Below are 24,424 nucleotides of genomic sequence, written 5' to 3' on the forward strand. Positions count from 1 at the left end.
GTTATTTGCTAAAAAACTATTTTTGTTTCTTTTTGACCATTTTCATTGATACAGTCACAGTAAGGTATTTAATTGTTACCCAAAAATGATATGATATTGAGATCATTTTTTTAATGTATTCAGGTACATTTTTGTTTTGTGTAATCAGATTACATGTAACTGATTACATGTATCACTTCCTCCTTTCCCTGGATGTGTAGGACTTGGTCTGGCTACAGTAGCTCTGGACAGGCCATAATCAGATCATTGGTAAACCTCTAAGCATTTGGCCAACGATTAACCTACTGTATGCTGCTAATCCTACTCACCACAACTAGTCTACTGGTTACACCGTGGAAACATTGTTACCGTGAAAATGTATCTGTAGACCTAATTATCTGGTTACAATACCTTCTATAGTATAACGGTAGATAAACTCGATTTGCTTGCACGTTTATGACAATGGGCCTAATTGCATGCTGTTGTTGGGGGTAGGATCAAGGCGTGTCCCATGTCCCATGCGAGCTAGACATGTATATAATGGTAGTAATGAACGCTATTCGAGTCCTGGGCGTGACAAGCTTGAAGTTGCGCCTCTCATTCTGTGCTATCAGCACTTTCAATTTTACCGGCAGACACAGGAGAGCCTTCACAATGGCAGAACACTTCACTGAACAAATAGTATTTAACAAACCAAAGGTAAGTTGAATTTGACGACTAATGTATCAGGCAGAATGACAGTTGCATTAAATTATTAATTATCCTGTTTACTCTCCTCAACCACTTTGTAACCATTTATTCATTACCCTATTATTCCTTCTCAAACTTGTCACCGTGTAGGCTGTACTTCGTTCAGTAATGATAGGGTTTGACGTCGCTCTTTCATTTGTTTCTAAATTCTAAAATCAAGGAAGCACGTGGTTAGAAGAAACGAAAAGTAGAAAGGGAGCGTAGGCTACAATTGATGAAATGTTGTGCCATCTGTGGGCCGTTCCTGTAGCTTCATTCACACTTCCGTTCATTTGCATCAATACCTAGCTAAACGTTTTAAGAAGATCCTAACTAGATGCATTTTCCATTGATACATTTTCTAAAATGTTGTGTGGTATTTTCACATTCACTTCGGTTTTACATAGCATGTAACACGTTGAGCATTAGATAACATTTCACTGTAATTATGGATGAGCATTGGTGGTGCTGCCTCTTTCTATAGGCAGACTAAGCGCGCTAGGCGTAGGGCACCACGTTAGAGCATCAGTATATATCCACTTATGTCAGTCACTCAAAGCTTTTAGATTGCTAGGTGAGGTAGTCTAGCCAGCTATCTAACCCTTGTATGAGGCCTAATCATCACCAAATTACCAACCAGGCACGCAGGGCATGTTGATTTACTTAGTCACTCTCACACATATATCATGTGAACATATATACATGATATACATGATATGTGTAGAACGGAAATTTGCTTTAAAACTGCTAAATGTTCTCCGCCCCATGGCAAAAATATTAATACTTGCAGATTGCTTTAAAACTTCAACACAGTCTCCCGACCAAATCTCGCCTAGCGTCCCCGAAAGGCTAGAGGTGGCTCAGGGTGGTGGGATTGGCAGGTGCATTTACTGGTGGAGCCAGATATCTTGATGTGTCAAGCCCATGAAGACTACTGGCTGTGTTTAGAGTATCAAAAGACAAGGGGTGACACTGTAGGCCTATATAACACATATATACCATTGTTTAAATATTAATGGTGGACAAATGCACCAAAAACACCAGTAATAAGATAGTTTGGCTGTTGATTATAAGCAGTAGGCTACTCTACTTGTTTCAGTGTTGCCTTTTTAAACTGATGTAGATGGTAATATTGGTTACCCAAAAGTAAGGTTAAGGTTAAGCAAGCTGCTCTTCCTGATAGCACACAACCAATAGTGCTCTTTGGAGTTATGGTCCTGCGTCAGCATAACATGCACAGGGCGAGGAGCTGATAGCTGATAACAAGAACCGTAATGTGTGTGTGCAGTAATACAGTAAACAGGGATGGACAACCTTGAAGAGTGACTTTGTCATTGATAACATCTTGATTATCTACCAATAACTGAATGTATGGGGCGTGATGAGCCTCTCAGCTATCCATGCAACAGAAACATAACTATATGAAGTTATGTAATGACTATACATTACACAACATGTAACATTGTTTGAGTATTAATTGTCTATAAAATGATGCATGCATTTTGTGAAAACGTGCTGTTGGCCTCATGGCTGTTACATAAAGTTGTGTAATGATGGCTGTGACACAAACAAAATAAGGTTGCCGTGCTGTTATAGACACACATTTATAACAACAAGAACACAGATGATTAATAACAGTTTCTTCCATTACATTTATACCTGTTGATAGATAAAAACAGGTTATATGCTTTGTATTGGTCATGGTTAGTAAAGTAGGAAACCACAGAAGAATAGCCCATGAGAAAATGAGTTGTTACTACAATGCCAGAAGATGACTTCATCTGTAAATGACTGAAACAGCTGTCATAGACCTGATCTGTGTATGTATTTAAACACTGTCCAATTCAAGACTCTACACACACGCAGGGAGGCACACACATACAGTTGAAGTCAGAAGTTTACATCCACCTTAGCCAAATTTATTTATTTTTATTTATCTGTTATTTTAGCAGGTAAGTTGACTGAGAACACATTCTCATTTGCAGCAACGACCTGGGGAATAGTTACAGGGGAGAGGAGGGGGATGGATGAGCCAATTGTATTATTAGGTGACCGTGATGGTTTGATGGCCAGATTGGGAATTTAGCCAGGACACCGGGGTTAACACCCCTACTCTTACGATGTGCCACGGGATCTTTAATGACCGCAGAAAGTCAGGACATCCGTTTAACATCCCATCCGAAAGATAGCACCCTACACAGGGCAGTGTCCCCTGGGGTATTGGAATATTTTTTAGACCAGAGGAAAGAGTGCTTCCTACTGGCCCTCCAACTCCACTTCCAGTAGAATCTGGTCTCCCATCCAGGGACTGACCAGGACCAACCCTGCTTAGCTTCAGAAGCAAGCCAGCAGTGTGGTATGCTGCTGGCTAAGTACATTTAAGCTCAGTTTTTCACAATTCCTGACATTTAATCCTAGTAAAAAATCCCTGTTTTAGGTCAGTTAGGATCACCACTTTATTTTAAGAATGTGAAATGTCAGAATACTAGTAGAGAGAATGATTTATTTCAGCTGTTCCGTTCATCACATTCCCAGTGGGTCAGAAGTTTACATACACTCAATTAGTATTTGGTAGCATTGCCTTTAAATTGTTTAACTTGGGTCAAACATTTCAGGTAGCCTTCCACAAGCTTCCCACAATAAGTTGGGTGAATTTTGGCCCATTCCTCCTGACAGAGCTGGTGTAATTGAGTCAGGTTGTAGGCCTCCTTGCTCCCACACACTTTTTCAGTTCTGCTAACAAATTTTTTATAGATTTGAGGTCAGGGCTTTTTTGTCCTTAAGCCATTTTCCACAACTTTGGAAGTATGCTTGGGGTCATTGTCCATTTGAAAGACCCATTTGCGACCAAGCTTTAACGTCCTTGAGATGTTGCTTCAATGTATCCACATAATTTTTCTTCCTCATGATGCCATCCATTTTGTGAAGTGCTCCAGTCCCTCCTGCAGCAAAGCACCCCAACAACATGATACCCCTGTGCTTCACGGTTGGGATGGTGTTCTTCAGCTTGCAAGCATCCCCCTTTTTCCTCCAAACATAATCACAGTCACTATGGCCAAACAGTTCTATTTTTGTTTCATCAGACCAGAGGACATTTCTCCAAAATGTACGATATTTGTCCCCATGTGCAGTTGCAAACCGTAGCCTGGCTTTTTTATGGCAGTTTTGGAGCAGTGGCTTCTTCCTTGCTGAGCAGCCTTTCAGGTTATGTCAATAGAGGACTCATTTTACTGTGAAAAAATATACTTTAGTACCTGTTTCCTCCAGCATCTTCACAGAGTCCTTTGCTGTTGTTCTGGGATTGTTTTGCACTTTTCGCACCAAAGTACATTCATCTCTAGGAGACAGAACGCATCTCCTTCCTGAGCTTTATGATGGCTGCATGGTCCCGTGTTTATACTTGCGTACTATTGTTTATATAGATGAACGTGGTACCTCCAGGCATTTGGAAATTGCTCCCAAGGATGAACTAGACTTGTGGAGGTCTACAATTGTTTTCTGAGGTCTTGGCTGATTTCTTTTGATTTTCCCATGATGTCAAGCAAAGAGGCAGGTGAGGTGTCTGTTTCTCAAACTAGACACTCTAATGTACTTGTCCTCTTGCTCAATTGTGCACCGGGGTCTCCCACTCTTTCTATTCTGGTTAGAGCCAGTTTACTTTGTTCTGTGAAGGGAGTTGTACACAGCATTGTACGAGATCTTCAGTTTCTTGGAAATGTATTGCATGGAATAGCCTTCATTTCTCAGAACAAGAATAGACTGACGCGTTTCAGAAGAAAGTTTTTTGTTTCTGGCCATTTTGAGCCTGTAATCGAACCAACAAATGCTGATTCTCCAGATACTCAACTAGTCTAAAGAAGTCCAGTTTTATTGCTTCTTTAATCAGAACAATCGTTTTCAGCTGTGCTAACATAATTGCAAAAGGGTTTTCTAATGATCAATTAGCCTTTTAAAATGGTAAACTTGGATTAGCTAACACAACGTGCCATTGGAACACAGAAGTGATGGTTGCTGATAATGGGCCTCTGTACGCCTATGTAGATATTCCATAAAACATCAGCTGTTTCCAACTACAATAGTCATTTACAACATTAACAATGTCTACACTGTATTTTATTTTGTCATATTTTTATCTTCAGATTGAGCTGCATGTGCATCTTGATGGCGCTATCCGAGTGGAGACGATCCTAGACGTTGCCAAGTAAGTTCATAAACCTGTTGAGTTCTTAGCATTTTTCTTTTAGTTAAATAATGTGTTAAAATTGGTTATGCCAGTTCTCTTGAATCATGAATTGCCTATTACCCTTCACAAGAAGTCTGTTAGGTTCAATTGACATATGATGTTCTTTCAGTGTTTGTGTTTGGAACATGTAGGTCTAGTTATGGTGCTCTTTTTGAACTAGCAAATGTCTTTAATGTCCATAATATCATTAATTGAAATAATAATAATACTTTTATTTGTATAGTGCTTTTCAATACAAATAACAAAGTGATTCACATAAAATAATCAATTAAAAGTACTAAGAAACAAACAAAGAGAGTAAAAAAATATAGTAAAAAAATACATTTCATTAAAATCATATATTAATCATATATTAAAAGCATCTTCATAAAAGGTTGTCTTCAACAGAGATTTAAAAAGAGGCACTAAATCTGGCAGACCATTTCAAAGTCTAGGGGCCCTAATGGCAAATGCCTTGTCTCCTTTCATTTTCAGCCTAGAGAAATTAACATTGAACAGCTGTAGCTAAATATTGCTGATTGTACTTTTAAAGTCCTCTGTCTGTCTCAGGCGACGTGGGATTACCCTGCCTGCAGGCACAGTGAAGGAGATGACACATATTTGTGTGGTGCACCAGCCTGCCACGCTCACAGAGTTCCTCGGCAAGTTCGCAGAGTACATGCACGTCATTGCGTAAGTACCCTGAACATAAAGATAGATATGAGATAATTAGATGCTGACTACTGTACCTGAGCTTTTGGTTTAATTTACATTCCCAAACTGTAAACCACCTTTTTTTAAGGAACTCTGTCCGGCTTTCAACTCACTCTTGAAAGTTGTAATAGTAGAATTTACAATTTGAAATTGGGTAGTGCATCACCAGTTCCTCTTGTCATGTTAGTCATTGCATACCTTAGAGAGATATTTATAACTTGTCAGAAATGTCCAGATCAACTAGCCCACATCAGCTAGCGGTGCAGGAAGGGTGTTTCCCGATGCTGGAAGGGGTTTTCTTATCATTATCACAGAGGGGGGTTTTCATGGACCTAGATCTATTTGTGCCAATAGTATAACAATGACCATAGGAATTGGTAAGACAGCAAAAAAACATCTGTGAACAAGCTAGGGACGTCAAACTCAAGAGTGAGAGTTTGACAAATATCTTAATAAATGAGGGTCACGGTTAGTTTCCTTCATACTGGTAGTGTTACAGGATTGGAGGGTCTCAAGAGAGAGGGAGAGACACACACAGGGTAGAGAGAGACACAAACACAAAGAGTTATCTATCCAAAACGGAGATGTATGGGTAAACCACTTCTCCAATCTTTTTGGCCCTATAACAAAGAACAAACAGCAAAAACATATACATGACCAAATACAAATCTTAGAATTAACTTCTCATGGCTGGGGGCAGTATTGAGTAGCTTGGATGAATAAGGTGCCCAGAGTAAACTGCCTGCTACCCAGTCCCAGTTGCTAATATATGCATATTATTAGTATATGTGGATAGAAAACACTCTGACGTTTCTAAAACTGTTTGAATGATGTCTGTGAGTATAACAGAACTCATATGGCAGGCAAAAACCTGAGAAAAAATCCAACCAGGAAGTGGGAAATCTGAGGTTGGTCCTTTTTTCAACTCATTCCCTATTGAAGATACAGTGGGATATTGGTCATGTTGCACTTCCTAAGGCTTCCACTAGATGTCAACAGTCTTCAGAACCTTGTTTGATGCTTCTACTGTAAAGGAGGGGCTCATAAGGGCTCTTTGAGACGGTGGTCTGGCAGAGTGCCACAAGCTCGTGACGCTAGCTCGCATTTCTGAAGACAAAGGAATTCTCCGGTTGGAACATTATTGAAGATTTATGTTAAAAACATCCTGAAGATTGATTCTATGCATCGTTTGACATGTTTCTATGGACTGTAACGGAACTTTTTGACATTTCGTCTGCTCCTAGTGAATGCGCTTTGTGAGTTTGGATTTGTTTACCAAATGCACAAAAAAAAGTAGCTATTTGGACATAAATGATTGACATTATCGAACAAAACAAACATTTATTGTGGAACTGGGATTCATGGGAGTGCATTCTGAAGAAGATCATCAAAGGTAAATGAATATTTATAATGTTATTTCTGACTTCTGTTGACTGCACAATATGGCGGATATCTTTTTGGCTTGTTTGGTCTCTGAGCGCCGTACTCATATTATTGCATGGTTTGCTTTTTCCCTAAAGCTTTTTTGAAATTCAACACAGTGGTGGCATTAAGGAGAAGTGTATCTAAAGTTCCATGCGTACCACTTGTATTTTCATCAACATTTATTATGAGTATTTCTGTAAATTGATGTGGCTCTCTGCAGAATCACCGGATGTTTTTGGAACTACTGAACATAACGCGCCGATGTATACTGAGATTTTTTTATATAAATATTAACTTTATCGAACAAAACATACGTGTATTATGTAACATGAAGTCCTATGAGGGTCATCTGATGAAGATCATCAAAGGTTAGTGATTCATTTTATCTCTTTCAGATTTTTGTGACTCCTCTCTTTGGCTGGACAAATGGCTGTGTTTTTGTCAAGTAATTATTTAATCAGTGTTCATAAATTCCAATTATATTTATCTGTCTGATACCCAGAGTTTGTAAAGTTCTGGTCTTAAATAAAACAGACAGAATTCCCAGCTCACAATTGATCAGGTTCCAATTTATTTGCGAGAGCTCCAAAGTTTTCACAAATCCATTCCTTCTTATATCATCCTAAACTACGCACACACATACACACAAACATGGATTTTCTCATGAGTCTAACCACAGTTTATAACCCCTCAACTGACCGTTCCAGGCTCCCCCAGACACCATAACTCTGGAGGAGCCCTCCCTGTCCTCTCTTATCTCCACATACATTCCTTTCTTCCTAGGTACATGCCATATAACCCCTTCCTAATGGACAAACATTATTTAATACTACAAGAAAGACAGGGTAGAATTCTTACCAGTTATAGTGCAGTATACCTCATTTAGTCATTATTGATAAAAATCCCATAACAGTTTTTCTGTGACTTGGCTCTGACCTAACATAATAACATAAAGCCTAATTGAAATCGGACACTGTGGTGGGATTAACAAGAAGTTTATCTTTAAAATGGTGTGAAATACTTCTATGTTTCAGGAATTTTAATTATGGGATTTCTGTTGTTTTGAATTTGGCGCCCTGCACTTTCACTGGCTGTTGTCATATCGATCCCGTTTAGCGGGATCTCAGCCCTAAGACGTTTTAAAGACTACCATAACCCACTGGATTCTCCAGTTACATTGAATGAACTACAGGACAAAATACAAACCCTCCAACCCGAAAAGGCCTGTGGTGTTGGTGGTATCCTCAATTAAATTATAAAATATACAGACCACAAATTCCAATTGGCTATACTTAAACTCTTTAACATCATCCTTAGCTCTAGCATCTTCCCCAATCAACAAAAGTGGAGACAAATTTAACCCCAATAACTACCCTGGGATATGCGTCAACAGCAACCTTGGGAACATCCTCTGCCTCATCATTAACAGCAGACTCATACATTTCCTCAGTGAAAACAGTGTACTGTGCAAATGTCATATTGGCTTTTTACCAAATTACCGTACGACAGACCACGTATTCACCCTAATTGACAAACAAACCAAAACAAAGGCAAAGTCTTCTCATGCTTTGTTGATTTAAACAAATATTTTGACTCAATTTGGCATGAGGGTCTGCAATACAAATTGATGTAAAGTGGTGTTGGGGGAAAAACATACGACATTCTAAAATCCATGTACACAAACAACAAGTGTGCAGTTAAAAGTGGCAAACACAAACATTTCTGTTACCAACAGTTACATGGTGTTGGAAGTTGAGAGTCTATGTACTCTATATGACCGCGATGAATTGGTGTTGTTGCCAGCAATGCAATCAACAAGCTTTTAAAGAACACTTAAGACCAGTCTTGATTGGTCTTCTTCCTGGTTACTGAGTGGATGTAATGCAGGAGCAGGTCATGATGCAGGCAGGTATGTCTGTGGCAACCAACTGAATTTACAGTGTCTAATTGGTCGTTATAGATATCGTTCCCATTACAATACTAGCTTATATTTAACCCTAAAGCTATCAACATATTTCACATTTTTACGCCAAGATGGTACTTTTGAAAAAAAGCAACAATCATAGTAAAATCTAAACTCAAATCTCACCCACTGCTGAAACTAAACAATGTATTAAAATACAACATTTTCTGTGATGGTTCAGCTCCATACCAGACTAACCAGTAACTTTCCACAACCAGTGGTGGAAAAAGTACCCAATTGTCATACTTGAGTAAAAGTAAAGATACCTTCATAGAAAATGACTCAAGTAAAAGTGAAAGTCACCCAGTAAAATACTACTACTACTAAAAGTATGTGGTTTTTAATATACTTAAGTATCAAAAGTAAATGTAATCGCCAAAATATACTTAAGAATCAAAAGCAAAAAGGATAAAGAATTTCACGTTCCTTATATTAAGCAAACCAGACTGCACAATTTTCTTATTTTAATTTACGGATAGCCAGAGGCACGCTCGAGTGAGTCCGCCAGATCAGAAGCAGTAGGGATGAGCAGAGATGTTCACTTAATAAGTACGTGAATTGGACCATTTTCCTATTCTGCTAAGCATTCGAAATGTAACAAGTATTTATGGGTGTCAGGGAAAATGTATGAAGTAAAAAGCACATTATTTTCATTAGGAATGTAGGGGAGCAAAAGTATAAATAGTAAGTAATGTACAGATACCCCAAAAAACGACTTACTACAATACTTTAAATTATTTTTAATTAAGTACTTTACACCACTGCCCACAACAAGTATGAAAAGACCCAATGATGGTTTGTAATAGCAGCCAGGGAAGCTGCTAGCTGTCAGTTATGCTGAATGAAGCATAACTGAAAAGCTGTGTTGTCGTGTAGGGGGGAAGCACCAGATGCAACAACAACATGGGGAACTCGCTAGCTGTGTTTGGCTCATGCAGAATTGTTGTGTGCGTTGGCGGATAGACCGGCACAGAGGGGGGTCACGGGGTCGGAGGGAGAGACAACAAGCATTCAGACCAGGCATGTTAGAAACAGGCATTCACGTCTAGTGTAAATGCTGGTCTGTTTTCCAATCGTGATGTGAAACAGAAACTTTGTTAAGTCAAAAAGCAACAAAGGGAATTGATGCTGGATATATCTGTCCCACTGAGTTTGCAGACATTTCCCACCCCTCCAACCAGAATACCCATTGCTCCACGGGGACTTTTACAGAAATGTCTACTATAAAACAGAATGATATGCACTCAAAATCAAATGAAAATGACAAATGACTATAATATTCTATCATTCCCTATGTCAGGGTTCCAAATAGGTGGAACTCAAGCCAAATTAGTAATATATATATATATATATATATATATATATATATATATATATATATATATATATATAAATAATGATTTTTGTTGTTGGACATAAATGGCTGTAAAATCCCCAGGAAATCAGCTCAAAGTTATTTTAATTTAGGAAATATGTCAAACACTATATATGTTTGGGCTTCTTGCAGTCAATTTGCAGTGTAGGTCTACAAATTATTTATAATTATGTTCCGGCCCCAGGACCATCCACTCAAAAAAGAATTGGCCCGCGGCTTAATGCAGGGTGGTCCCTGCCCTATGTCATCCCTCAAATACTGTACACAGGCTGATCTTATGTCCTTTACCTTCATTATCATACAGGGATAATGATAGTCATATTCTCCTGCTGACAGTTAGTCATATTAGCAGTAGCAGTGCCAGTCAAGTTCAGGTCAGGGGTCACAGGGAGCATTGGTTCAGCCACTTGGCTCTCTCTGTGACAGTAATAGTCCTCCTGGCGTGGCGTGCTGAGGATTTACCATCAGATTACCCTCCTGTCATTTAGAGAAACACTTCTACCATGTAGTAATACCATGTAATACCCAGTACTAACCCTGTAATACCCTGTTACTAACCCTGTTACTAAACCTGTAATACCCAGTACTAACCCTGCAGGCCAAGAGGGAAGAGACGCAAAGAACAATGGGCTGTTCCTAGAACGTTTCCTGTATTTTACATGTCGTAAATTGAAATATAGCTTCTTCCAACATCTTCATTTGTAACTGGATGAACATTATGTGATGAAATCTAAAGCAAATGTAGGGCCTTTGCTGGTGACTAATACTATTCATTATCTGCCATAGTTGAGTAAATATTTATCTTGTTTCTCTTGGGCTTCCTCTGAATTTCTGTGAACTTTGCAGTGGTGACAGAGAGGCGATCAAGAGGATAGCCTATGAGTTTGTGGAGGACAAAGCCAAAGAGGGGGTGATCTACGTTGAAGTCAGATACAGCCCACACTTTCTGGCTAACACTGACGTAGAACCCATTCCATGGAACCAAAAAGAGTACGTGGATGATACTATATGTTTCTGATCCGGTAAAGTAGATGACAGAAAAGCGTGCCTTTTAAACATACTGTATGTGTGATTGATGTCTAATTACTATATGGACATGCGCAATACAGTTCTTTGAGTTACTTGTGCTCTCCGATTGCAGTCTTGTATTGTTCATGTAGGTATCTGTTCTTAGAGATAAAAAAAAAAATGTGACATCGCAATGCATTGAAGAGTTCTCTGTGTGTTGATTTCACTCTCTCTTCCCCCAGAGGTGACTTGAGCCCAGATGAGGTTGTTTGCTTGGTGAACCAGGGTCTGGCCGAGGGAGAGAAGGCATTCAACATCATAGCCAGGTCCATTCTGTGCTGCATGCGCCACATGCCAAGTAATGCCCTCACGGTCCTGTCCTGTCTGTCTGGCCCAACACAGCCCCTCCTTATTGTCTGCCTCTGTCTGTTTTCCTGTCCGTAGTCCTCTGTCTGTGATCCTCATCACACTAAGTTGCAGGCCAAACATCTCCCAGTCAAAAATACTCGCTATACTTCCTGTTTTGGGCATCGTCTGACTATGTCTTGTTTAACACCACTCAATGATGTTGATCTAAATGTGAGGAGGTGTGATGCTGTGCTTATTGAGTTTTCTCCTTAGCTAATGTCACCATTTGCTGACCCTAATGCAGACAGTAAAAAGGGGCTCATTTGTGTAATGTATCACTGAATGAAAAATTGCAAGCCAAATCTCCTATGTTACAGTCCAGAATAGTCCCAGCAGTAAAGGAATTTGGTTATATGTAACTTTCTGACTTCACAGAGCATAGTATCTGTTTTTGTTATTACATGCAACAAAATACAAGTGACTATTTTAGGCAAACATTCCAGTGAACAGTTTTCTGTTGTCAGTATTTTGTTTTTTGGAATTTTGTTCTGCTTTTGTTAACATTAAGTTTGGAACTGAACAATTTGACCTTTACAACCATTGCTTTACACTAGCTTTCACGGAGATGCTTGACATGATTCACAATGTCTCTCATTCGTAGCAGCAGATATTCAGATAACCTCCACACAAATCAAACATCCTGCATTTTAAAACGACCTGTCTCTGGGTCTTTGACCACACTGGGTTGTTGCGTTGCGCAGGCTGGTCCAAGGACGTGGTGGAGTTGTGTAAGAAGTACAAGAAGGATGGAGTGGTGGCTATTGATCTGGCAGGAGACGAGTCACTCAACTGTGAGGCCTACCCAGGACACAGGATGGCCTATGAGGTAACTTACCACTGCCCAACTTTGAACCCTCGTGTCCAATTCATTCTGTATGTGCTGTAGGTAACTGTTCCATGCATGCATGGTTCATGGCCACGATACAAGACAATAGCTAGCCTCAACAGGATATGACGCTAACCACTTTCCTACTGAACGCTGTCATGCAGCATACCATGCTCATTTTTATTGCTTAAAAAGGTGGCAGATCACCCTCCAACTTGCACAAGAATTTCAAATTTGTGACATTTGACACTGTTGGCTACCCGTTGCCAGATAGTAGAGTTAAAGTACAACCAATCTTTATTGGGGCTATTGCAGAACTTCAGACCTTAAAAGGCCTACAATTGGTTGATTTGTTTTATAACTAGCCAATAATTTACACCTTATCATTATAACTCATCAACTCTCTATACATATACCCATAAATGGAGACTTAAAGGTCGCTTTAGACAGACAGTTGGAGGTCTGCAATTTCTTGCAACAGAAAACTCTCTCAAGAGCAATAACTGAATCAGTGAAACTATTCACCATGTTCATGATGACCAAATTTAGGCAATTTGTCCAAAGTATGCCACTTAAGTGTTTCAACTGCGTAGTTTGTTCTATCTCTGGTGGTTCCTGAATTAAACACACAGCCATTCAATCATTCCCCCCAGGATAACATCTGGGAACACTGTGGTAAGGTCAACCAGCGGCTGAAGTGATGAATGTGGACATGTTAACATCTGTTTAAATTATTAGTGTGAAGAAGTCCATTTCCAAACACTAGGAGTCGGAGAATTAACGTGCTCTTAGTAGAGTGCCACGCTGATACTAATACAGACAGTTATAACTGTACAAGCTCTAAATTCAGAGGTCTTAAATTCTAAGCTGGGTTTTGTCAAAAGCAGATCTGACATTTCTCAAATGTTGGTGAGATGCAAATCTTACCAATCAAGCCTTTGGCAAAAAATAATGCATTCTCTTTACCGAAGCATGGGCTCTTGGAATCATGTTATGACTATGTTCATCCATGTATAATGACAGTTTCAAGACAATGGAAGGTATTTCAGTCGGGACTAACTGTCAAAGCCAGATGTTTCTCATGTTAACTTGGTGTTGATGTGAGTGACCTTGTTGACAGGAAGCTGAGAGATGTGGGGTCCACAGAACAGTCCATGCTGGAGAGGTAGGCCCTGCCTCTGTGGTGAAAGAGGTGAGCTTCCCTTTCCTTGTACAGCCTTTGGGGAACATTAAATATTTATTTGACAGTTCAACTTGACCGAAGACTTTCTCTACTTCTCAACACACAACAGCAACACCTACAGTACCAGTCAAAAGTTTGGACACATCTACTCATTCAAGAGTTTCTTTATTTGTACTATTTTCTACATTATTATTCTACAGTGAAGACATCAAAGCTATGAAATAACACAGACTCATGTAAACAAAAAACGTGTTAAGACAAATCAAAATATATTTTATATTTGAGATTCTTCAAAGTAGCCACCCTTTAACTTGATGACAGCTTTGCACACGCTTGGCATTCTCTCAACCAGCTTCATGATGTAGTCACCTGGAATGCATTTAAATTAACACGTGTGCCTTGTTAAAAGTGAATTTGTGGTCATTTCTTTCCTTCTTAATGCGTTTGAGCCAATCAGTTGTGTTGTGACAAAGTAGGGGCACTATGATGAAAATGGCACTCATGATGACCGCTACAGGAAAGGAAGACCCAGAGTTATTCTGCTGCAGAGCATAAGTTCATTAGAGTTACCAGCTTCAGAAATAAGCAATTGACTACACCTCAGATTGCAGCCCAAATAAATGCTTCACAGAGTTCAAGTAACAGACATCTCAACATCAACTGTTCAGAAGAGACTGCGTGACTTCATGATCGAATTGCTGCAAAGAAACCACTACTAAAGGACACCAATAAGAAGAGACTTGCTTGGGCCAAGAAACACAAGCAACGGACATTAGACCGGTGGAGAACTGTCTTTTGGTCTGATGAGTCCAAATGTGAGATTTTTGGTTCCAACCGCTGTATCTTTGTAAGACGCAGAGTAGGTGAACAGATAATCTCTGCATGTGTTGTTCCCACCATGAAGCATGGAAGAGGAAGTGTGATGGTGCTTTGCTAGTGACACTGGTTTACTTAGAATTCAAGGTACACTTAACCAGCATGCTAACAAGCAATAAGCCATCCCATCTGGGGTGCGCTGAGTGGGACTATCCTTTGTTGTTCATCAGGACAAAGACCAAAAACACACTTCCAATATAAGGGCTATCTGACCAAGAAAGAGAGTGATAAGTGCTGCATCAGATGACCAGGCCTCCACAATAACCCAACCTCAACCCAATTGAGATGGTTTGGGATAAGTTGGACCGCAGAGTGAAGGAAAAGCAGCCAACAAGTGCTCAGCATATGTGGGAACTCCTTCAAGACTGTTGGGAAAGCATTCCAGGTGAAGCTGGTTGAGCGAATGCCAAGAGTATGCAAAGCTGTCATCAAGGCAAAGGGTGGTTACTTTGAAGAATCTAAAACATTTTTTGTTGTACACTTTCAGTTACCACATGATTCCATAGTATTGATGTCTTCACCATTATTCTACACATGGTGAAAATAATACAAATAAAGAAACACTTGAATGAGTAGGTGTGTCAAATTTTGCCTGGTAGTGTACGTCATGACGTCTCTCACTGAACTGTTATCATGTTATGTTTTCACAATGCAGTGTCACTTATATCTCCTCTTTTATAAGAACGTGAATACGGTTTGTTTGTCAGATAGAAACAAGTAAAACTACTGAGTACACAGAGCGCACTAGTCTGTTCAGCACTATCCAATATCACGTCACCCTGGAATTCTTCACTGGCCTATGTGAATTACTTTATATGAAAGCCATATTTCTAAAATGTCAGGCAACTATGCAACCAAAGACAGCACGTTGCCAGGAATAGCCAGTAGTTCTGTTCGTGAGAGGATTTTGACAACATTTTGAGAAAAACTGATGACACATATCTCATGACTTCTTCAGGCTGTGGAGGTCCTGAAAGCAGAGAGAATAGGACATGGCTACAACATACTGGAGGACCAAGTGCTGTACAAACAACTCCTGGAGCAGAATATGCATTTTGAGGTAAGAACGTACACATTTATATTTCACCTGTAATGTAAAGTAACATTAGACTTCGTACACACAGAATATTACATGATGTATGAGCATACCTCATAAAACAAGATAAATAGATTGCTTAAACCGACTAGCAAAAACCTAAAAAGTGACCTTTACGTTAACCCTAACCAAATCCTTAACCCCGACCCTAACCTTAACCTAATTTTAATACTTTTATGAAATAAAATATTGGTTTGGGCATCAGGTTGTGGACTAATAGCCTTTTCCTACCATGAAGGCGGCTAGTGCAATGACCTCTGGTGGTCATGAAGAGACATTACACAAGCGTTGTGTCCCAATTAATAGCTCCTTTCTCCCAAAGGGTCTACTTTCTTACATGGATTTGAAAGTAAAATTACTGGTACAGTGCATTCGGAAAGTATTCAGACCTTTTTTTTTCACTTTTTATAACGTTACAGCCTTATTCTAAAATAGATTAAACAGGTTTTTAGAAATTGTTGCAAATGTATATATATATTTTTTTTTGAACTAATACTAATTTACAAAAGCATTCGGACCCCCTTTACTCAGTACTTTGTTGAAGCACTTTTGGCAGCGATTACACCTTCTTGGGTATGACGCTACAAGCGTGGCACACTTGTATTTGGGGAGTTAATCCCATTCTTCTCTGCAGATCCTCTCAAGCGATCAGGTTGGATGGGGAACGTCGCTGCACAGCTATTTTCATGTCTCTCCAGAGATGTTCGATCGGGTTCAAGTCCGGGCTCTGGCTGGGCAACTCAAGGACATTCAGAGACTTGTCCCGAAGCCACTCCTGTGTTGTCTTAACTGTGTGCTTAGGGTCATTGTCCTGTTGGAAGGTGAACCATCGCCCCAGTCTGAGGTCCTGAGCAGGTTTTCATCAAGGATCTCTCTGTACTTTACTCCGTTCATATTTCCCTCGATCCGGACTAGACTCCTAGTCCCTGCTGCTGAAAAACATCCCAACAGCATGATGCTGCCACCACCATGCTTCACTGTAGGGATGGTGCCAGGTTTCCTCCAGACGTGACGCGTGGCATTCAGGCCAAAGAGTTCAATCTTGGTTTCATCAGAACAGAGAATCTTGTTTCTCATGGTCTGATAGTCCTTTAGGTGCCTTTTGGCAAACTCCAAGTGGGCGGTCATGTGCCTTTTACTGAGGAGTGGCTTCCGTCTACCACTCTGCCATAAAGGCCTGATTCGTGGAGTGCTGCAGAGATGGTTGTCCTTCCCGAAGGTTCTTCCATCTCCACAGAGGACCTTCAATGCTGCAGAATTGTTTTGGTACCCATCCCCAAATCTGTACCTTGACACAATCCTGTCTCAGAGCTCTATGGACAATTCCTTCCACCTCATGGCTTGGTTTTTGCTCTGACAGGTGTGTGCTTTTCCAAGGTATTTACAGTTTGTCATTATAGAGTATTGTGTGTAGATTGAGGAACAAATTCATTTAATCTATTTTAGAATAAGGCTGTAACGTAACAAAATGTGGAAAAAGTCATGGAGTCTGAATACTTTTCCGAATGCACTGTATATGGAAAATCCCCATAGCCAACACAATTATTTTAAACTTGTGGGGAGTAGTGAACATGTGCACACTTCAGGAGGAAGGAGAGTTTATTGGGAGGCAACCAAGAACTAGTCTCCTTCCCTAGCCATGTGTCCAACTACAGCCTAGAATCCTGGCAGACAAGGCTACTGTTCTGTAAGGAAGGAATGCCGTGTGATTTTCAGGTGTGTCCCATATCCAGCAAACTGACTGGAGCCTGTGATCCAGACTTCACCAAGCATCCTGTCATCACGTAAAGCCATCTTTCACTACTCATCATATTCTATGAATGATACTTCCGATAAAGTTTCAACAACCCAACACCATAAAGATTGTAACAGGCGTTTGGAAACAATACCTTTTTTTAAACGTTTCATTTTTGTCTGGGTTTACTTTTCCCCTCTGAATGTTGTGTGTGTGTGTGTAGCTTCAGAAAGGATAAGGCCAACTACTCCCTGAACACAGACGACCCTTTGATTTTCAACTCCACCCTGCACTTAGACTACAGCACTGCCCAGAACTACATGGGCTTCACCGAGGAGGAATTCAAGAGACTGGTAAGAAAACACATTTCAACTCTTCCTATTTGGCTTGGCAGCTCAATACCATTAAATATTTAGCCTGGTCCCAGATCTGTTTATGCTGAATAGCTAAATCCTATGGTTGTTAACATGACAATTAATGACCAAAGGAGTTGGGAAGACCGCACAAACAGATCCAGGACCAGGCTATGAAATACTATGCGACTGTTGATAATACCATTAAATACTACAGTATACTCTCCCCTTAAGGTTTAATAAGTCTCTCATTCACCTCGTTTTTCAGAACATAAACTCCGCTAACTCCAGCTTCTTGCCTGAGAAGGAGAAGAAGGATCTTATTAACAAGTTGTACGAAGCCTATGGAATGGTGGAGAACACTGGCTTTTAAATTAAGCACTGATCAGAGCTGCAACAACAACCCAGGCACCAACCACTTTGCCAAGTAAGATAGGTCGTATAGACTATTTGAATCGTCATGCCAACAACTTACATTTCCTTTGGTGGAAATAGAGTTCTTACCCCACATTTTAAAATAAATTGGGAATGCTTCAGGTAAACCAGCTCTATACCAAAAATGATCAAAAATGTAATGTTGTAGTCCTAGTTGTGAGCACTAGGTGACGTACTCTATCTACTGCTGTACTGTTCTCACTTGGTGGAGAGTAAAGCCTACTGAAGTGGTCTTATCGTTTTTAGAGTAACTTCTGTAAGAGGTTTTTCTCAGAGGTAGATTTAGTGAAACATTTTGTAATTTTTGCATTTTACTAATTGAAAAGCAGTTCCATTTAATACATTTATTCCATTGAGGACAATGACGTTAAAATACGAGCAATAACTACAATAAAAACGCTTTTGCATCTTAAAATTGTCATTATTGAAGGAGTATCAGAATCAACTGCAATATGGACCTTACCTCACTACGGACAGTTTAGTTCAAATGTAAACCACTTGAGTGGCAGCTCTTACAGAGCAGCGGCATATCTTACTGGAAAAGCACACGCTGGACCCAGGAACATAGCGCTTGCTCATGAGTACCACTTCACTCAAACATCCCACTTCTTCTCCTTTATCAAAAAAATACAACCTGGAGGTGCTAGGGCGCTGTCCTATATGCTGTAAATTGGCTTCCTGTGACCACTCCAATGTACACTAAACTGCATTAGGAAATATTGATGATAACCTCAAATATTCAACTTCCATCAGCGATGGGTGTCTTTGAACGGGCACATCTTGGCTAACTTCAGTGTTTCAAAAAATCTATAGAAAACTGCACATCTACTTGAGAACTAAATACATCCCACTAGCAGTATTCTGACCACTGAAAGTACAAATTCTGACCACAGAAAGTAGCTTCACTGAAGAAAATGAAAGACTCCAGGAGTGCCTCAGGCAGCAATGGTATTCTGAAGATAAGATCACAGTTGTGCCAACAGCAGAAGTATGCACATACCGTAACAGAAGATACATAAACATTTTATTACAGAAAATAAATGACTATTACAAAAGGTTTCAGAGAACCATCTGAAATAAATATGATACTACAATTATTATTGTGAAACAAAAGGTAAAATAATAAACACAAAAGAAATGGCAAACATGATTATAGATTCTGCGTAGCTCGTTTTTGATGATAGGATGAAATATTGTTGTTCCAAACCTAAGAAAGGATAGTGTTCAGTACATCTGGAGAGACATAGATCCAAAGTTTGGTACATTCTCATAGTGATGTGAGAACATTTCCTTTACCACCGTAGCCCAGCAGCATCTCTAGGCCAAGAACAGATGTAGTCCTACTTGTCAACAACTGTTCTGTCAACTACATTTCCCACAATGCCAATTGATAAAGGAGAAGGATCATGCAGCTGGACCAGCAAAGCTCCATCAAAGCTACACAGTGAGAGATGTCATCACTGTTGAGTTAGGAGAGGGGTAGGGTCTAGTCAGGCAGGACATTCAGGAGATCCTCTCTGTCTTATTCTGTCCCTTCTTCTCAGTGTCCCGCTCTCCACTCCTGTGAGGTGGTTTAGGATGGGCCCTCGCCTCCCTGGGCCTCTTGGCTGGTCAACCCTTCACCCTCAGGGGCTGGTGATGCACCAGAGTCTCCTTCTGAAAGATATGGGAAACATGGTCCATTAAAAACAAAGAAAGTGCCCACAAGTGTCAATAGATTGGAGATGGCTTGGGAGAGAAGGCATGAGGTAATGCTGACTAAGTGAATGAAGATGTAGAACACAAACACCTGGCTATATCTATCTATACACACACTCACCCGCCACCTTCAGGTCCAGCCCTTCCATGTCTTTGGTTAATTCACTGGTGCTGGCTGCTGCCCCCTGTCCCTGTATGTCAGGTACTGCGTTCCTGCGGCCTGTACGATCACAGTTGATGAAGTCAGAGTACGGTGTTGTTGTCTCCACATCCATTATCTGTCCATGACCAGACACCTCATTACACCTGCAGAGAGGGATAGGATAGGATTCATTTTAATGTCCCAAGGGGAAAATTGTCTCAGACACCCGGTACTGATGTATACAAAATAGACACTGTACATTACACACATCATGATACACGTCACATACATAATACTTTCCATATTCCCTTATTCTGTCAGTGGCGTACTAACATAGTTCAGCTTTACTTATTGCTGGTTAGGTATTAGATGGACATGAGAATAAATGTGTGTTTATACCTGTTCAACTTACACGTGGGGACCTTACAGCGTCTGTCTGAGGGAAGGAGGGACCCTACAGCGTCTGTCTGAGGGAAGGAGGGACCTGAACTGAAATCATTTCCTGCTCTTGTCTGATGGAGAGGGGGAGGGAGAGGGAGAGCCTTACTGAGGCCAACAAAACAAAGCTGAGCTAAACCAAGCTGGAACTGTGGAAAAAAAGGAAATATAAAATTTGAACCACCACAATTATGTTCAAGTTGACACGACAGTGTGAGGGGTATGACTATCTCAATGTTGAGCCATACAAATAGTCTGTACCATTCCCAGAGCTCAGAGTTGACAGTGAAATATTGTCCTTTCTATTTCTGCACAGTGGGCTAATGGCGCTAGCGTCAGAGCTAATTTGCCAACCTAATTACAAGTTATTAAAATAAAATAAAAAACGGAGCGTTGATCAGGGACTCAAACCCTCAAGCCAATCACGCACTTAACTTTGTCTAAAAACTACTCGCATGAACAGTGCAAGCTTACAATACGTTCTTTATGCGTATTAAGCCTTTCAAAAGTGCAGAGGCTGACCGGGGGAGAGAGAAAAGAAGAGAGCCTATTGAGCTTAGCACACATTAGCTACTCATTCCTCCCTGCTGGGTCTTCCTCTTCTCAGCTCACATTAGCTACTCATTCCTCCCTGCTGGGTATTCCTCTTCTCAGCTTACATTAGCTACTCATTCCTTCCTCTTCTCCGCTTACATTAGCTACTCATTCCTTCCTCTTCTCCGCTTACATTAGCTACTCATTCCTTCCTCTTCTCAGCTTACATTAGCTACTCATTCCTTCCTCTTCTCCGCTTACATTAGCTACTCATTCCTTCCTCTTCTCCGCTTACATTAGCTACTCATTCCTTCCTCTTCTCCGCTTACATTAGCTACTCATTCCTTCCTCTTCTCCGCTTACATTAGCTACTCATTCCTTCCTCTTCTCAGCTCACATTAGCTACTCATTCCTTCCTCTTCTCAGCTCACATTAGCTACTCATTCCTCCCTGCTGGGTATTCCTCTTCTCAGCTCACATTAGCTACTCATTCCTTCCTCTTCTCCGCTTACATTAGCTACTCATTCCTTCCTCTTCTCCGCTTACATTAGCTACTCATTCCTTCCTCTTCTCCGCTTACATTAGCTACTCATTCCTTCCTCTTCTCCGCTTACATTAGCTACTCATTCCTTCCTCTTCTCCGCTTACATTAGCTACTCATTCCTTCCTCTTCTCAGCTTACATTAGCTACTCATTCCTTCCTCTTCTCCGCTTACATTAGCTACTCATTCCTTCCTCTTCTCAGCTCACATTAGCTACTCATTCCTCCCTGCTCAGTCTTCCTCTTCTCAGCTTACATTAGCTACTCATTCCTTCCTCTTCTCAGCTTACATTAGCTACTCATTCCTCCCTGCTCGATCTTCCTCTTCTCAGCTCACATTAGCTACTCATTCCTCCTTGCTCAGTCTTCCTCTTCTCAGCCCACAGTAAATTGGGTCATGGATCTTGCCAGGGACTACAATACTATACAGCTAGCTCATGGTTTCAGGAGAACAGGGGGGTGGAGGAAAAAAAATCTGCTCCAAAAATAAGAGACAATCTGTTCCTTTTAGAAGTAGGGCCTTCCTCTGGAAAAGAGATGAGGAAGACAATCTGGTAGCCGTTTAAACCAGGCCAAACACGGCACTGAACTATTGTTTGAAACAGTAACACGTAGCAAAATCATTTGTATGCCAGGCTACGAATCTGTCAGACAATTATAGGCAGCTGGACAAGTGGACATATCCTACTCTAACAATCAAACACTTCCCTCCCCCTCCAACCGTCATTAAGAATCAGGCATAGCTGGCCCCAAAGCCTCAACATGGCATGGCCAACAGCATTACAAAGACTTGATTAAACATCTGAACAACAACTAGGAGCATAACCAAATCAAATTATATTGGTCACATACAGTAAACATACTTAGCAGATGTTATTGCAGGTGTAGCGAAGTGCTTGTGCTACATAATCTGCTAGTCAAGGTCACATGTCCGCACAGATAGGCAACTTGGACAAAGCCCTGAACCACAAAGAATGGAGAAAGAAAGTTGGCAGCCAAAGCTAGGCCTTCTCTCTCATGCATTGACACAATAACCCAGGGTCGGGTGTTTCCCAAATACTTTCACTCACATCACATTCCTTCAGTATCACTCAGAGGAATGGCTTCCTCTGTACAGAATATTATCTACCGTGCCAAATGAGAAGTACCCAGGGTCAGAGTAAAGCAGGGCAGCTGTGCCAAACCAGGGCTGCTTTAGAATGAGCAATGAGCAGAAATGTGCAGATAGTCCCATAGAATTACTAGAATGGCCATTCCCATTCAAGTCAATTAGGTGTACCAGTCAAATGGCCGTGGTCTGAGGAGCTAGGTCCGTTCTCCCCTCCACGAGAGGACAGCACACCGGGAAATGTCACTCAAGTGGAATTGCCCTTATAGCACCATAACTTGCACCACTGTATGCCATTAAGCTAATGCACAGCTTTACATTAGAAAAAGAGAGAAACATCCACTCCTCTATTTTCTCTGCAGACAGAAATCCTGTTTTAATGTTCTTTAGACCAACATTACAAACTACCTAATGCAGCTCTGTTTCTTGAATGATGGTCCAGCGTCATTCGGGTTTGGTAGGGGTAGGCCGTCATAAATAAGAATTTGTTCTTAACTGACTTGCCTAGTTAAATAAAAGGTTAAACAACTGATTGGCTCAAACGAATTAAGGAAAGAAATTCCACAAATTAACAAGGCAAACCTGTTAATTGAAATTCATTGCAGGTGACTACCTCATGAAGCTGGTTGAGAGAATGCCAAGAGTGTGCTAAGCCAAATGGTGGATATTTGAAGAATCTCAAATATAAAATATATTTTGATTCGTTTAAGACTTTTATGGTTACTGCATGATTCCATGTGTGTTATTTCATAGTGTTGTCTTCACTATTATTCTACAATGTAGAAAATAGTCTAAATAAAGAAAAACCATTGAATGAGTAGGTGTTCTAAAACTTTTGACCTGAGTGTAGATTCAGCCTAGGTATGACAGTATTGCTGACAGTTTTAAAATGCAGTGTATTTGACCTTTAAAATTGTACAACAAAGCTTATTTAGAGGGGAAACATTTTTTTTTAGATATGACTTTTAGGCCGTATCACTCAGCCCTAACTGCAACCAGGTTTACCCTCAGTTCACCACTTGCCTATGGTCTATGGTTGAAGTTTGTTTACCCATAAGTTACAGTTTAAAAGTCAATGGTAACTCAATATATTAGCCAACAGACCGCTTCATAAAGGAGGCTCCTGAAAGGTCCTGAAAAGGGCAGAGCAGGAGAGGAAACTGGACCCAGCTGCAGCTTCTAAACACTACCAAAGGAATGTCACAGGTGTGCTTTCAGCCCAGACAAACTCCTCCTTAATCCTCTACAGGAAATCGCTACACTACAATAAGTAGCCTGTTAGTTTAGCGCCTCTAGACACTAATGTGCATTTACAATGTCCTATGAATCTCTGAACAAGCGGTGATTCTCAGAAAGAGGGTGGGCTTTCATTGGCTCCATAAAGAATATATCACTATTGTAATGTGTGATAGTGTGGAGGGGGGGGGGGGCTCACAGATTGGATAAAGGGATTTGTTTACAGTATATGAACATCGGTAGCCTAGCGGTTAGAGCGTTGGGTCAGTAACTGAACGGTTACAGTTTCGAACAGCCGAACCGACAAGGTAATTTTTTCCCCCTATGTGCCCCATGAGCAAGGCACTTAACCCTAATTTGCTCCAGGGGTGCTGTACAACTATGGCTGACCCTGTAAAAC

At 40.5% G+C, this 24,424-nt stretch overlaps 2 protein-coding genes across 3 annotated transcripts in view; one reads left to right on the forward strand and one right to left on the reverse strand.

The window, feature by feature from the left end:
- The first annotated feature begins 309 nt into the window (after positions 1-309).
- Positions 310-18,742, forward strand: LOC110532631 (adenosine deaminase). The gene is made up of 11 exons (XM_021616699.3): positions 310-678; positions 4,848-4,909; positions 5,501-5,623; positions 11,254-11,397; positions 11,658-11,773; positions 12,525-12,649; positions 13,770-13,841; positions 15,667-15,768; positions 17,521-17,588; positions 17,763-17,892; positions 18,161-18,742. The coding sequence occupies exons 1-11, from the start codon at positions 511-513 to the stop codon at positions 18,263-18,265; spliced, it is 1,215 nt and encodes a 404-aa protein (XP_021472374.2). The 5' UTR covers positions 310-510; the 3' UTR covers positions 18,266-18,742.
- Positions 18,743-19,334: 592 nt separating this feature from the next.
- Positions 19,335-24,424, reverse strand: part of LOC110532632 (cAMP-dependent protein kinase inhibitor gamma) — a 29,407-nt gene continuing 24,317 nt past the window's right edge. For both annotated transcript variants that reach the window (XM_021616700.3, XM_021616701.3), the window contains exons 2-3: positions 20,147-20,331; positions 19,335-19,983 (exon numbers count right to left, since the gene is read on the reverse strand). In XM_021616700.3, the coding sequence (XP_021472375.2) occupies positions 19,901-19,983; positions 20,147-20,300 (237 nt within the window). In that variant the 5' untranslated portion in view covers positions 20,301-20,331 and the 3' untranslated portion in view covers positions 19,335-19,900. The remainder of the gene's footprint in view (positions 19,984-20,146; positions 20,332-24,424) is intronic.

This window comes from Oncorhynchus mykiss, chromosome 9 (assembly GCF_057628025.1).
Source record: "Oncorhynchus mykiss isolate SJ-2025 chromosome 9, ASM5762802v1, whole genome shotgun sequence".
NCBI lineage: Eukaryota > Metazoa > Chordata > Actinopteri > Salmoniformes > Salmonidae > Oncorhynchus > Oncorhynchus mykiss.

What these genes read in the sequence shown, in the direction of transcription:
- LOC110532631 (XM_021616699.3), top strand. Translation starts at nt 511, where the DNA reads ATGTATATAATGGTAGTAATGAACGCTATTCGAGTCCTGGGCGTGACA. An exon ending in ACGATCCTAGACGTTGCCAA is followed by an intron (nt 4,910 to 5,500) that starts GTAAGTTCATAA and finishes TGTCTGTCTCAG; the next exon opens with GCGACGTGGGATTACCCTGC. An exon ending in GACACAGGATGGCCTATGAG is followed by an intron (nt 12,650 to 13,769) that starts GTAACTTACCAC and finishes CCTTGTTGACAG; the next exon opens with GAAGCTGAGAGATGTGGGGT.